The sequence below is a fragment of the Merops nubicus genome, unplaced genomic scaffold (genome assembly GCF_000691845.1).
Source record: "Merops nubicus isolate BGI_N331 unplaced genomic scaffold, ASM69184v1 scaffold47466, whole genome shotgun sequence".
NCBI classification, from domain to species: Eukaryota; Metazoa; Chordata; class Aves; order Coraciiformes; family Meropidae; genus Merops; species Merops nubicus.
The window spans coordinates 8,749-21,181 of NW_008613859.1; the positions used below are offsets into that span (position 1 = coordinate 8,749).

General features: G+C 37.9%; 1 protein-coding gene across 1 annotated transcript in view; it reads right to left on the minus strand.

The window, feature by feature from the left end:
• The window catches only part of LOC103774601 (zinc finger protein 407-like), a 20,369-nt gene extending 8,732 nt beyond the window's left edge, over window positions 1-11,637 (minus strand). Inside the window, 3 exon segments of the mRNA XM_008942012.1 lie at window positions 937-1,051; window positions 6,856-8,151; window positions 8,154-11,637. Coding sequence (XP_008940260.1) covers window positions 937-1,051; window positions 6,856-8,151; window positions 8,154-11,637 — 4,895 coding nt within the window.
• Window positions 11,638-12,433: the final 796 nt, after the last annotated feature.

Below are 12,433 nucleotides of genomic sequence, written 5' to 3' on the forward strand. Positions count from 1 at the left end.
GCATCACACCACACCATTCCTGTGTGCACTGCATCATCTAATTGAACCTGTGCTGTTCTAAACATTAGCCATAAGACTGCTATAGCAGGTTACGTAGGTTTGAGCAAAGTGTTTTTATATGATACATATATTAGTTAATTTCTCCAGCATAATAACATTAAAATATATTTTTAATCAGAACTAGGGTATTAAAATCCAACTTTGAGTGTCCTATGATGTACCATATATGCCATGGCATTTTAAAACCTTTTAAACATTTCTGCTAAATTAATTAGTTTTGCATTAAGGAATCTCAGTGCCTCCTATTAAATGCAACACATTTGAAGGACAATTAAACATTACGAACGATCCTTCTGAGGAAATAACGATTAAGTAAAAAAGAAAAACAAGATTTTTTTTGGGTAACAAACAAGAACACGGGCGTACATAAAAGACTTCGATTTATTTTTCAAGTCTTATGCCTGCAATATTTTAGATCCGTTTGTTTGAAAAATCAGTCTTCTGTTTTGTTTTCCTAAAGAATGAAAACCCTAATGGAGTCCAGAAATCTGTTAATGGTACTAAAATTATAACAGTATAGCAAAAGAAAAAACCCCACACAGTAAAGTCTATATTATATATTTTTTATGTCTTTAAATGGAATTTACAGTTCTCCCTGGCAATGTGAATGAACATCCTATAATTTAGTCAATTTACAGATTACAGGTTCAAATTGACCTTGTAGCCCATAAAATTGCTCATCTTCAGTGCAGGATTAGAAGTGGGAAAAGAATGTCATAACTGTATTTAAGGAATTTACCATAACAATGGAAAGGAGGATATGCATGCATAATTTTAGCCACTCTTGCTCACATCACAGTTTTCAATTCTGAAACAATGCATATCCTGCACTCTCCTCCTGGATCACCATGGTGGAGACTGTTTCAATTTACTCACCCACAGACATGACACTTGTATTCCCTCATCCCAAGGTGCCTCTTGACATGGTTTCTGGCATCTCCAAGCTGAGCTGTTGCAAAGTGGCATATCTTGCACTTGAATGGCTTTGATCCTAAGTAAAATTTAGCATAAGATATGAGTTGAATTAGAATAATATATCACCCACGGTTAAAGAAATAAAAAATCCGTGGAAAAAATAACCTTAAAAAAAGCCTAGTCCATATTTAACCTGCTTGAATTTTTGCCTAACAAAAAAAGCATCTGGCACATAGACGTGTCACTCCCGGGACACAGACGGTGCATACAGTATGTCACCTACTCAAGTTTCCTCAAGTTCAAGATCACAGAAACTACTCTCTTAACTTTTAATAACAATTTACCCATTTTTTGGTATTATTATTAATAATGCCCACAAAATTTTAACATGAGAAGACACTACAGATAACCTTTCAGCAAGACGGCAAAAGTTATTCTACGCCTTTCCCCATTTCCTCATGCTGAAAGAGAGGTAATGGTCTTAGAGTGGCTTGATACTGGTGTAAACTGCAAAATGGACTAGTTTTTTAAGGAAATATGTTTAAAGTAAAGCAATTTTACAAGTCTTCCGACTTTGAATAGATTTCACATTAGCATTGGTATTTCAGATTTGTTCTGTCACACAGAGAAAATGATTCATCACCTAGCCATTGTAATGACATGCAATGTATGAATATACAGTGGGTAAAATATTGTGCCTTTATGACTGTTTTATGGTCAAGAATTTATGATTATTCTGCAAACCAGAAGTATTGACATTTTGGCTATTATTTATTTCAGGAACAAACTTTAATATTAAATGCCTACTGCAGACCAAAGAACTCTGAAATTATTTCTCCAACGAAGAAGTACCAGCTTATTTCTTGTATCACATCAGTTCAGCAAAAACACCAAATTATTTGTCTATCTTAATTAACAGTGATCCTCTCTCAAGAATGGGAAAACTATTTCTTTTATTGAAAGAGTTAAATTTGGCACGTTATTACGTATCAACACCACCCTAAAGCATGCTGTAGTGCTTTCCAGTTTTCTGACTGCTATATCCTTAAATCAATAAATCAAAATCATAGAATTGCAGTTAAAAGTAAGTACAATATGGTCACAGAGTCTCCATATTATGTTTAGTAGATGTTTTGTGAAGTAATTCTTCCAATACAGTTAAGCATAATATGAAATGTGACCTTTAATAAATATACATAAAGAGCTCTGATAAGAAAAATGTTGCACTGTATCATACTTGATCAATGAACCTTTTTGCGTTGCCCTTGAAAACAGAATATCCTCCAAGAAACTGAAGATCTTAGTAAAAATTTTTAGACTCTTAAATTTCAACTTAATTCCCAAAAGCTGACGAAAAATGAAGCATTTAACTTTAATCTTTAACTGAAATAAAAAAGTCAACAGTACTAAAGCACGGGCAGACAAGGTTGAATATTTCACAGTTCAATGACAATGAAGCCAGATCTCTTAATACTTCCATTTCTACTGTTGGAAGTAGATGTAAAATATATTTAGCACCTGAATGGTTCTATCTAGTCAGCTTTATATGTTTAAATATCAAAAGCAGGTTGAGACTGCAGCTAGCAGTAATCACGTTCTATCAATCACACCGAAAAACCCCAGTTTATTTAAATGATCCTGATAAAATAAAATTAATCATTAATTTGGTGACATTTCAAATCAACACTGCATTCTATAAAAAGACCCATGCAAAAAAAAAAAAAAAGCCTACCTTTGCATTAAATAAAAAGTTGATGTTTTAACATCGTCTTAAAGACTAATTGCATAATTAATAACATCAAGGCCACAGTTGGAGAGGATTTTTTAAAATCTATTGGTGTTTATAGTGCTCTTTTTTGTCATAGAATTCAAATACCATGTGGATTCAATCCTATGTTCCCTTAGTTTCTCTCCTACTGATTAAATTGTAAATTCGTTCCTCATTCTGTTACTGCAGGTGTCCCACAGGGCTCCCATACAAGACCTTTGCTGTTTTCCATTTACATGATTCCTTTGTGAAGAACTCGAGTTCAGACCAATCGTGCTACAGTGTGCTGACAATACAGAAATGTATTATTCTGTTGACTGCTTTCATCCCAAAATCACTGAGGCCTTGAGGGGTTTTTTATTTATTTCACAGATCCAGAGCTGAGTATCTGTTAACATCTCTATTTAAACTCCATGAAAATTCAGGTGCTGGCAGGCTCCAGTCGGTACTTGCCACCTGAAACAAAAGCAGCACATCTCCCTTTCAGGTTGCTGGTGCCAAATCTGTTCCAGTATGTTCTTGGATGGAACAACCCAAAAATTTATATTTAAGATGAATACATTAGACTTAAGACTAAACAAATGGAGGAAAAAAATCTATATTTGCCATAAGGCTATCTGAAATAATGTTGAGGCAATTAACCATTTCTTAACCATATTATCAGAAACTTTAATGGTTCTCATATGCTGTGTTAAGTGTGGCTTGGCTTTTAGATCACAGGAAAAATGAGAACAATACTTTCAATATAGCGTCTTTCCAACCAAGTGACTTTACAAAAAAAGAAAAAGAGCCACAAAATTACTTTACCCACAAGTTATGGCACGGAAACAAAGTGTACATTTTCTGATGGCAGCAGTAAACAATAAGGCTTTTAACAAGAGAATTGGGAGGAAAAAAAAAGCACATTAAACTGAAAATAGACTAAATTTAAGAGTTCAGGTCAGACAGACACAAACCATGCTACTGTTTTACACAAATGAGTGAAGTTCCTAGTCCTTATTTTACATTAAGACAATAGAGACCCCGAACTATAAGAAAAATTTACAGCCTCAGTTTTAAGGCAAAGGCAAAGTCATCTTTGCCCAGCCAAAAGCAACGTCACCTGCACGTGCAGGCATAGCTGTGTCCCTAGCTCAGGCCCAGTGCAAAGTGAGCAGAGCCACGTGAAACGTCACCATACCATTTCCTCCTGTGTTTGGGACATGGGGAGTAAGATACCACACGTTGAGCAAACCTTCCATTAACTAAGAAATCTGATGAGAAACAAAACATAGATGATGTGGTTGCATGTGATTGTTCCTCATGTTGATTGTTAATTAAGTTTACAGGACCTCCATCAATTGCAAAGTAAAAAGTCTTCCACCTCTACTACTCCTTTTATTTTTCTTTACACTTCCTCATTTTCACTTGTCAACATGTGATGGACTTACTTGTTATCTCCTCTCTAGCAAAGCTTCCCTTTCATTTGCAATGTGAAAATCTCCTACATTATTTAACGGTGTTTTGAAACATTGTTTTTCTATTAATGGAAATCATTAGTTGGATTTTTCTACAACTTTCCCTTGCCCCCACCCCGAACCATCACCAATTACTCAGTAAAAGAAAAAAATGCAAGGAGTTGGATACGGTTACGCATCATGCATGTATAAACATATATATATGCACATCTGGATGATGAAGAAACATTTTTTTAAAAGCACATAACCAGAACAATAAATGGGAAAATGTGCAGCTCTGCTCCTGGTGTACCTAGTGTTACCCTGGAAGAGATGAGAAGCTCTAAACACTGCACTTCACCTTGCCAACATTACGAGCCAGGGTATATACTGTAGTTGGTGGAGTAGGCCAGTTGCCTCTGCCACCACTCCCAATAACCCCAAAATATTTGTTTCTTATTCAACCGCATCCATTGTTGATACAGACTGGAAGAAAAGGTTCTATAAAACACAAAGGAAATCACAAATATGAAAATACAGATTGGAAGAGAAAGGCTTCTTCCCATTAACTATTAATAAAAGTCTCCGCATTACTATTTATGCGAATAAGCACAGCATAAGAAAAGCATTTTTTTTTCAAGGTGCTGTGAGAAAGAGGGCAGATAAAACTCAATCCTGTACCCCTCCTACACCTCCTCCGCACGCACCACCAAAAAATGACTTGCAGAATGAAATGTATTCTTTCACTGCTTTGCATATTTCGGGCCATCCAAAAGCACAATAAAAATATACTTCATGATGAGACCTACACCCAAGATGTTAAAAAGTACACTAACTTTTACTAAATGTTACAATCAATGATGTAACTTATGTAAGTAGGGTTGCTTTGTCATATATTGATAGTTACCTCACTTTCACATCCACATTAACTTGATTTTAAATGCAATTAATACATATAGTCAAGGAAGACTAATGGACTACATTCTGCACTTAACCTGGTGGACATTTTCAAATGGCACAAGTGACCAGTGCAAACCTATTTTGCATTGTAAACGACTAAATAAATCTTAATGGATTAAGAATGATCAGCTATCAACACACAAGGGAAATTAAGTGCTGAAATGCCTACATTGATTATTTTAAATTATTAGCCTTACTCTGTTCTTGAATTTGTATGCTTTTAGTGAGCTTTAACACATTTACAAGACTTATTGACTATAATTACAAGAGAATTCAAGTAATGGACACATCAATTATAAGCAACATGTCTTGACCAGACAGTTGCATAAAGAATTCTAAAGAGAGCTCCATTAGCATCCTCCCCCTTAGTTTTATTCAGTTTTATCTGCCGTAAGAGGGCACATTAAGGGCTTATACAGCTGTCCTGACCACGGGAACACGGGCGTCCCGCCGAAGCCTTTACGCTGCCCCCAGAGCTGGGTGGGAGCTGAAGCAGTACAGAGAACCACGTTATTGGCAGGGCAGGAGTAATGCTGGAAGTATTAAGTATGCGAGTTATTGGCACACATGAATACTGCAGTTATAGTAAACTACTTTGAAAGGTTTGAAATACAATGTCTGTGTTCCCCAAGATTAATTTTAAACTTTGTTGTCCAGTCACGCCCTTGCCTTTTCATAAGAAAAAACCTTACAAAACTATTTTAGGATTATGCCAGGAATAACCATTCTTTTATGCTTCTTTTTTCTTACCTTTTTGTTCTCTTCCTTGTAACCATGCACTAAGTTTCAAATACTGCATGAATTTAAACTATAGCTACCATAATAAGCCATTATTTAAAAGTACAGTAAAATAAACCTTACAGTTTTAATGAAAATATGTTCATTGAAATGTGAATTTATTATTCAAATCCACTCATAAATTCAACCGTGGAGACACCACTTGTCTAAGCAGAGCTCAGTGATTTAGAAAAGCTGTCTATTTAAAATAAAGAATGTATGGCAGGTTTATAGAAACATCGCAGTGAATTTTTACATAAATTTAGAACTGCAGCTTATGCATTTTTCTACAAAACTGTTTTTAAATTTTCCACTTAAAATTAAACATAAAACCGAATTAAAAGTATGATCAGCACAGAAACTAAATCAGGTGTTACATCCCTGTGCCTCACGTCAGCATTACAGGCTCCCTTCCGAAAAGGCTGACCAAATCCAATTATTTCCCTAACTTATTTCTACAAAAATCTCTGTCTGTTTCTTATTGGTATTTATTTAGGAATGATGTAATATCAAATATCTATCCTGAAGCATTATGTCATGCTGAAAGTGTAACTGAATTGAAATGAAATAAACAATTGGGATATTAAACAACTGGAAGGAAGAGGAAGTTAGAAAGAGCAGCTAATTGTTCTCTCAAAGCACCACTGCTTCTTTATATAAATTTAAGAACCAATTAATGGTTACAATTTAGATTAAAGGGAAGGAAATCTCTCTCTATGAAACAAAAAGCAGAAGGGTGACTTGCGCTTACATCTTCTGCCCTTTGATCACTGTATTTTCATACCCCTTTAGGTAATTTTGAATTTCATCAAGGGCTCACCAGGCCATATGAATGCCAGTTCATAAGAAATGTTAAAGAGATTAACAACCAAAAAAAAAAAAAAAAGACGAACGCACTCGGTTTGAAAGAGACCACTTGCAAAGAGCGCGTTTCCATACCTGTGTGGGTACGGATGTGGGCCAGGAAGGCCATGGAATTGCTACTTCTACACATCTTCCCACAATACTTGCAGACGTTGCCTTGGTTCTCTTCCCTCTCCCTGTTTATTTGCTCAGTGTCTTCCACAATGTACTTATTCACCTCCCGCAACAGCTCCTCGTGTTGCTCTTTGATGTGGAGGAACAAGCTCTGCTCCGAATCGAAGGGCTCCGTGCACTTGACACACTTGAAGGTGGCACCTCCTTCGGGCAGCTCCTCCACGCTGGCCTGCTCGTTTCGCATGTGCCCGGCACTGGCCAGGTGCTGGTGAAGGTTGCTCTCCGTGTAAAATGATTTTCCGCAGAGTAAACAGTGGAAATGCTTTTCTTTTGAAGGATGTTTCATGGCTATGTGAACATTTAGTCCGCTCAAACCATCTGCTAGAAAACCACAGTCATCGCAGCGAATCCGTGTCGATTCCCCCAGGGAGATTCCTTCTGACTTCTTCTTCTTCCCACCGCTTGGTGCGGGCTCTGCTTTCACTGCGAGCTCACCAGCTTTCACTCCACCCGACAGCTGTCCTTCAGCAGAATGGTCAGTGCCTTCCCCATCTTGATGGCTTTTTAACCTCACTATAGAAGAATCAAACTTGCCAAAATTTTGCACTGCCTTTCCTTTATCATCAGCACTGATAACTGTTTCTAAAGCCTCATTACTACTTTCTTGCATGCCCTCAGCTGTTGAGCCATCTGCCTCCCAAACGCTGTTATTTATAGTTACTTCTGCTTCACGTTGTGCTTCCATAAGGGCTTCTTCCGCCTCCCCAGTAGGATCCTCTTTGAAACTTCTGTCACCCTCTAAACTATGTATATTTTGTACCATTTCTCTGATGTTTCCAGCAAAATTTGATTGCTCTACTGCACTACTTGTTTCTGGAAGAGTTAGAGTAAGTGGGTTATTTTTTTTCAGTGGTATTTGTTTGAGAATGTCTGTGTTTCTGCACTCTGCTTCAGGGTTTTCTCTACCTGCTTCCAAGCTTTCCTTGTCTTTTCCTAAATTCAAGTTTGCACTGCTTGATCTATTTTGATTTTCCGCAGTGCATTCATCACCTGAGTTGAGCAGCTCCTGACCATGCATACTCTTCTGCAACTCAGGAGTTCCCGTTTCTGTAATTGATACTACCTTGGCAAGTTTAACCTCTTCATATTTCTGAGGAGTGTGCTGGAGTCCTTCACAAATAAGGTTTTCTCCTCCATTTTTAGACTCCTCTTCAAGCTCACCTTCTACTGCATTTGGGGAATTGCCACCTAAAAAAAAGATGTGTTTTCATCTAAGACAACACACTCAGTTAAGCTTTTACTTATATGGTCACTTTCTTCTGTTGCGTCACTGGCACACTTTGCTTCGCCTAAACCAGTTTTCAATTCTCCTACACTGTGATGATGCTCCTCTTGAGACAGAGCAGTGCCTTCTTTAGTGACATTTGCTGTGTTTGCTTCCTCCCCAGAAGAAGAATAAACATAAGATTCTCTCCTAACTTTGTGTTTCTCTGTTGCTGCGTGCCTAATCATCTCTCTGCGAGTAACAGCATAGTAGTCACAAGCCATGCAGTAGTACTCAAATTGTTTTGTGTGCTTTCGCTTCACGTGCAGCTCTAAAGAAGAAGAAGAATGAGCAATGAAGCTGCAGTGTACACACTTGTTGTCGTTTGCGCCCATTGCTCTTCTCTGGAAGCACGGGTCACCATCCTGAGTAACCCTCACTGGTTCCAGAACTACACATTGGTTTGTATTCAGTGGATTGTTACTATTCTCCAGAGCTGGCAGCCTGCTGGCATTTACATCTGTTAGTTCAGCATCTCCTTGCTCAACTTCTTGATTGTCTAAGACAGAATTTTCCAAATCTGATGACTGGCTACCATCCTCAACATGTTCACACAAGCCAGTCACGGGGCTGTTCACCTTCTTGCTCACGGTTTCAAAATTACCTCCTTCAGGGCTAATGATGATCTCCGAGGTCTGTTTTCCACGTCCTTCTATTTCAACACGACTTTTGTGTTTTTTGGTTGTGCAATGGCGTTCCATGTCTCCTTTGGTTACAGTGTAATAATTGCAAACGTTACACAAATAGCTGTACTCATGACTGTGCTTTCGTCTGATGTGAACAGTCAAATTTGTAACACTGGAGGCCAAAAGACCGCAATGGGTACACGTCCTAGAAATAATGCCTTTGGGTTTCCCTCTTTTGGGTGCATTAGCTAAAACCAATTCATTTTCACCAATACTTTGATCAAGTGGAATGAATTCCTTAGCTCTCGATATGTTTTCCACAGAAGAGGATGAAACTTGTATAATTTCTTTATCTAACTCTGTGCTCCCACTCCCAGAAATGGAAGGGTCCACCACAGTTCTAATACCACCAACACCAACACAAACCTTTTCAATACATTCTTCAAAACGTAGTCCAATGTTATTTTTCCTGGCATTTTCAAGGTGCTTGCTTCTTTTGATATGCTTTTCCATTCCTTCCTTACTCAGGGAGTACAGATTACATGCTTTGCAAAGGAAGTGATACTCCTGTGCATGGCGGAGCTTTATGTGCCTTGTAAGAACCGTGGAAGATCTCGTCTTATAAAAACACTTTTTACATTGAAATTGGGTTTTATTCAAAACAGAATGCTTTAGTTCATTTCTGTGATTTATGAAGGAAGAGTCTGGAGTTTTTGCTTTCATTGATACTTCCATTTCCTTTGCACAGTTTTGATTATTGTTCGATACCGAGTCAGCAGAAAGTACCACTTGCAAGCTCTGATCACTGTTACTCACTGGAGTAGCTTGCTGAAATAATGAACCATCATGTTTCTCATTTTTCTGGTGATTTATCAGCTCTTCTTCTGATTGAAAAAAAAGAATGCAAGTTGGACAACTATGGGACATATTATGTGCTTCACTCATATGGCTTTGAAGGCTGGTCACATTCAAGCTGGTGAATGAACAGAGTTGACAGTTAAAGCTACAATCACCCATCTGGTGTTTACTGTCCTGGCAGTGTTGCTTCATGTCTTCCCTGACTCCAGAGGAATAACTACATGTCTGACAATGAAACTGGATCCTTTTTGAATGAAACTCTGCAACATGGATTTCCAAACTTTTTCTGTTCTCAAAAACATGACCACAATCAATGCAAGTATGAATAACACCACAATCAGCAGAAAATTTAATGTCAGAATCTTTAGTATCTGTAGTGCTGGAAGAAAGACTATCTGGCTTATCTTCAGTAAGATCTTGTATTTCTGAAGTAGTATTACAATTACTTTTAGCATCTGTTTCTAATTCTATATGTGACATAGGGCTTGAATCATCAGGTTTAAGCTGTGTGCTGGAGATATGCTTCATGTGTACTCTCCGAATTTCAGACCTGCCTCTCTTACCCAACAAACTGTACCTTCTTTTAACCTGCCTTTTTAATCTAAAAGACTTGCTCTGTCCAAATGAAGACCTTAACAAGACATGTCTTTTGTGTTCCAGTCTATCAAATCTCCTTGACATGTTTAAACTGCTAACTAGCTTTTTGGTATTTGGAGGGAGTTTTGTTTTCTGCAGGATATTTTCTGAGGGCCCTGGCATTTCTAGTTTTTCAATACAGTCTTCATCATTTCCTTCTACACCAGAAGAAAGCAACATTTCTTCTGTCATTGTATCCGTTTTCTCAGTGGGAATATTTGGAGATGGTATCATTTCAACAAGTTCAGTGCTATCATTTGGTTTAGACAAGCTTACTTTTGAGCCTTTCAGTGCACTGCAAACACTTAATTCTTTTGCATCAGCAGTTCTTCCCTTTAATTTACTGGTCCTAGGCTTTGCTCTGACATTCCTCTCTTTGGCTGCAGTAGATTGTTGGGTTTTAAAGGATTTTTTTGTCAATATCTGTACAAACCCTCCCCGTGCAGCAAGCTTTTGGCGTCGAAGGTGTGTCTTTCCAAGGAAATGAGAATTCAGAAGATTCTCCTCAGCACTCTGAAAACCACAAAGATCACAACAAAATATCTTGGATTTCTCATGATCTTGCTTAACACAGGTATGTAACATTGAACTACATTCAGCTGTGCAGCTACGGTGAGGGTGTGTTTGCTCTTTGGATGGTTCACAGGGGCTTTCTTGTTTATGTTTTTCCATATCAGAGCAGGAAGGCAAACACTGATCACTCATTTTGCCTTTAAGATCTTTGTCCGTGTCTCCAGCTGTACAGGTAACACTGGTATCTCCTGAAGAAGTTAACTTCTCAGGAACAGCAGCTGGTATCTCTTCTGAATATTTATTTTCCTTGTGAATTTTTAGTACAGGGCCATCATCACATTTGAAATCACGATGCAGGCACAGGGCATCTGAATTAAATATGTCATTACCAAGACAACTGGTAATTCCTTCCTTCTTTGCAGCTCCAGCTACCATACTACCTGCTTCTTCAGCTACAACTTTCTGCAGTTTCCTTTCACTATCATTCATGTCTTCCTCAGAAATCCACTTTCTTTTTCTGGAGACATTTTCAGGTTTGTCTGCTTCAACAACATCCAGGTTTGGTGATCCTGACAGTGCCCTTTTGTTTGTGCCATTCTCTTTTCTTTTCTTTTCAAGGTCCCTGAACACTTCATCTGATCTAAGCCCTGTTTCCTGCTGCGACGCCGACTCACATCCAGCATTTTCTCCTGATGTATTTCTCCGGGATTCTTCTGTCAACAGAGTTTGTAAACACTCATCAGCATCATCTCCCTTCTTATCTTCTTCCCCATCCATTCTTAACATTGATATTATCAGTTGTAGATCATTTGGCTTAGTACCTGTAAAACAAAAGAGGTATTATTAGTCTTTTATGCAAAACCAGAAGTTAAAAGACGCAAGTAAAAAAAAAAAAAGTAATATAGCAAATAAAAATCAGGGCAGAAAGACAGACATGGTGAAAGATACGAGGCTACATTTCCAGCATGCTGTCTAAATTTATGACACATACAAATCAAACCAAATTCTAGGCACTTGGTCAGAGAGCTGTTGCTGTGATGAGCACCACGTGAGTGAGCACTCACTTCAATAGCCTGTGTGCAATCAAGCCATTTACTACATGCTTAAACTTGGCCAGACTAGCCTAGTTTTTGTTTCTGTATGTCTGTTTGGGACATGAAACACCAACAGCTTTCAGGGAACCAGATATGGGATGTTCTAAAAGGATATACTCCAAGTGTAGTTCCCCATCATTCCTAAAATCTCCACTGAAACTTCATTTCTCAGGTTAGGGGTGGGAGGGAGGAAAAAAAGTCATGAAATAGCAGAGCAGAGAAGGGCAGCATCTTGGAACCCCTGCACAAATTCTAACCATCCAACTCCAGTTACCAAAATCTTTTGCTCAACTACACAGTGTGACCTTCCTGCTCCCAAAAAGATGTCACCTCTAGAAAACTGATGCTACCAACACAGCTTGTAAGAGGAATGAGGGTGGGAAATCAAATCTTGACAGTTATTAGCTTTTCATTTTGATATGAAGCGATTGAGAATTGAAAATGCATTTCATTTTAACAGATGATTAAATACTGAATGTTTATCTATG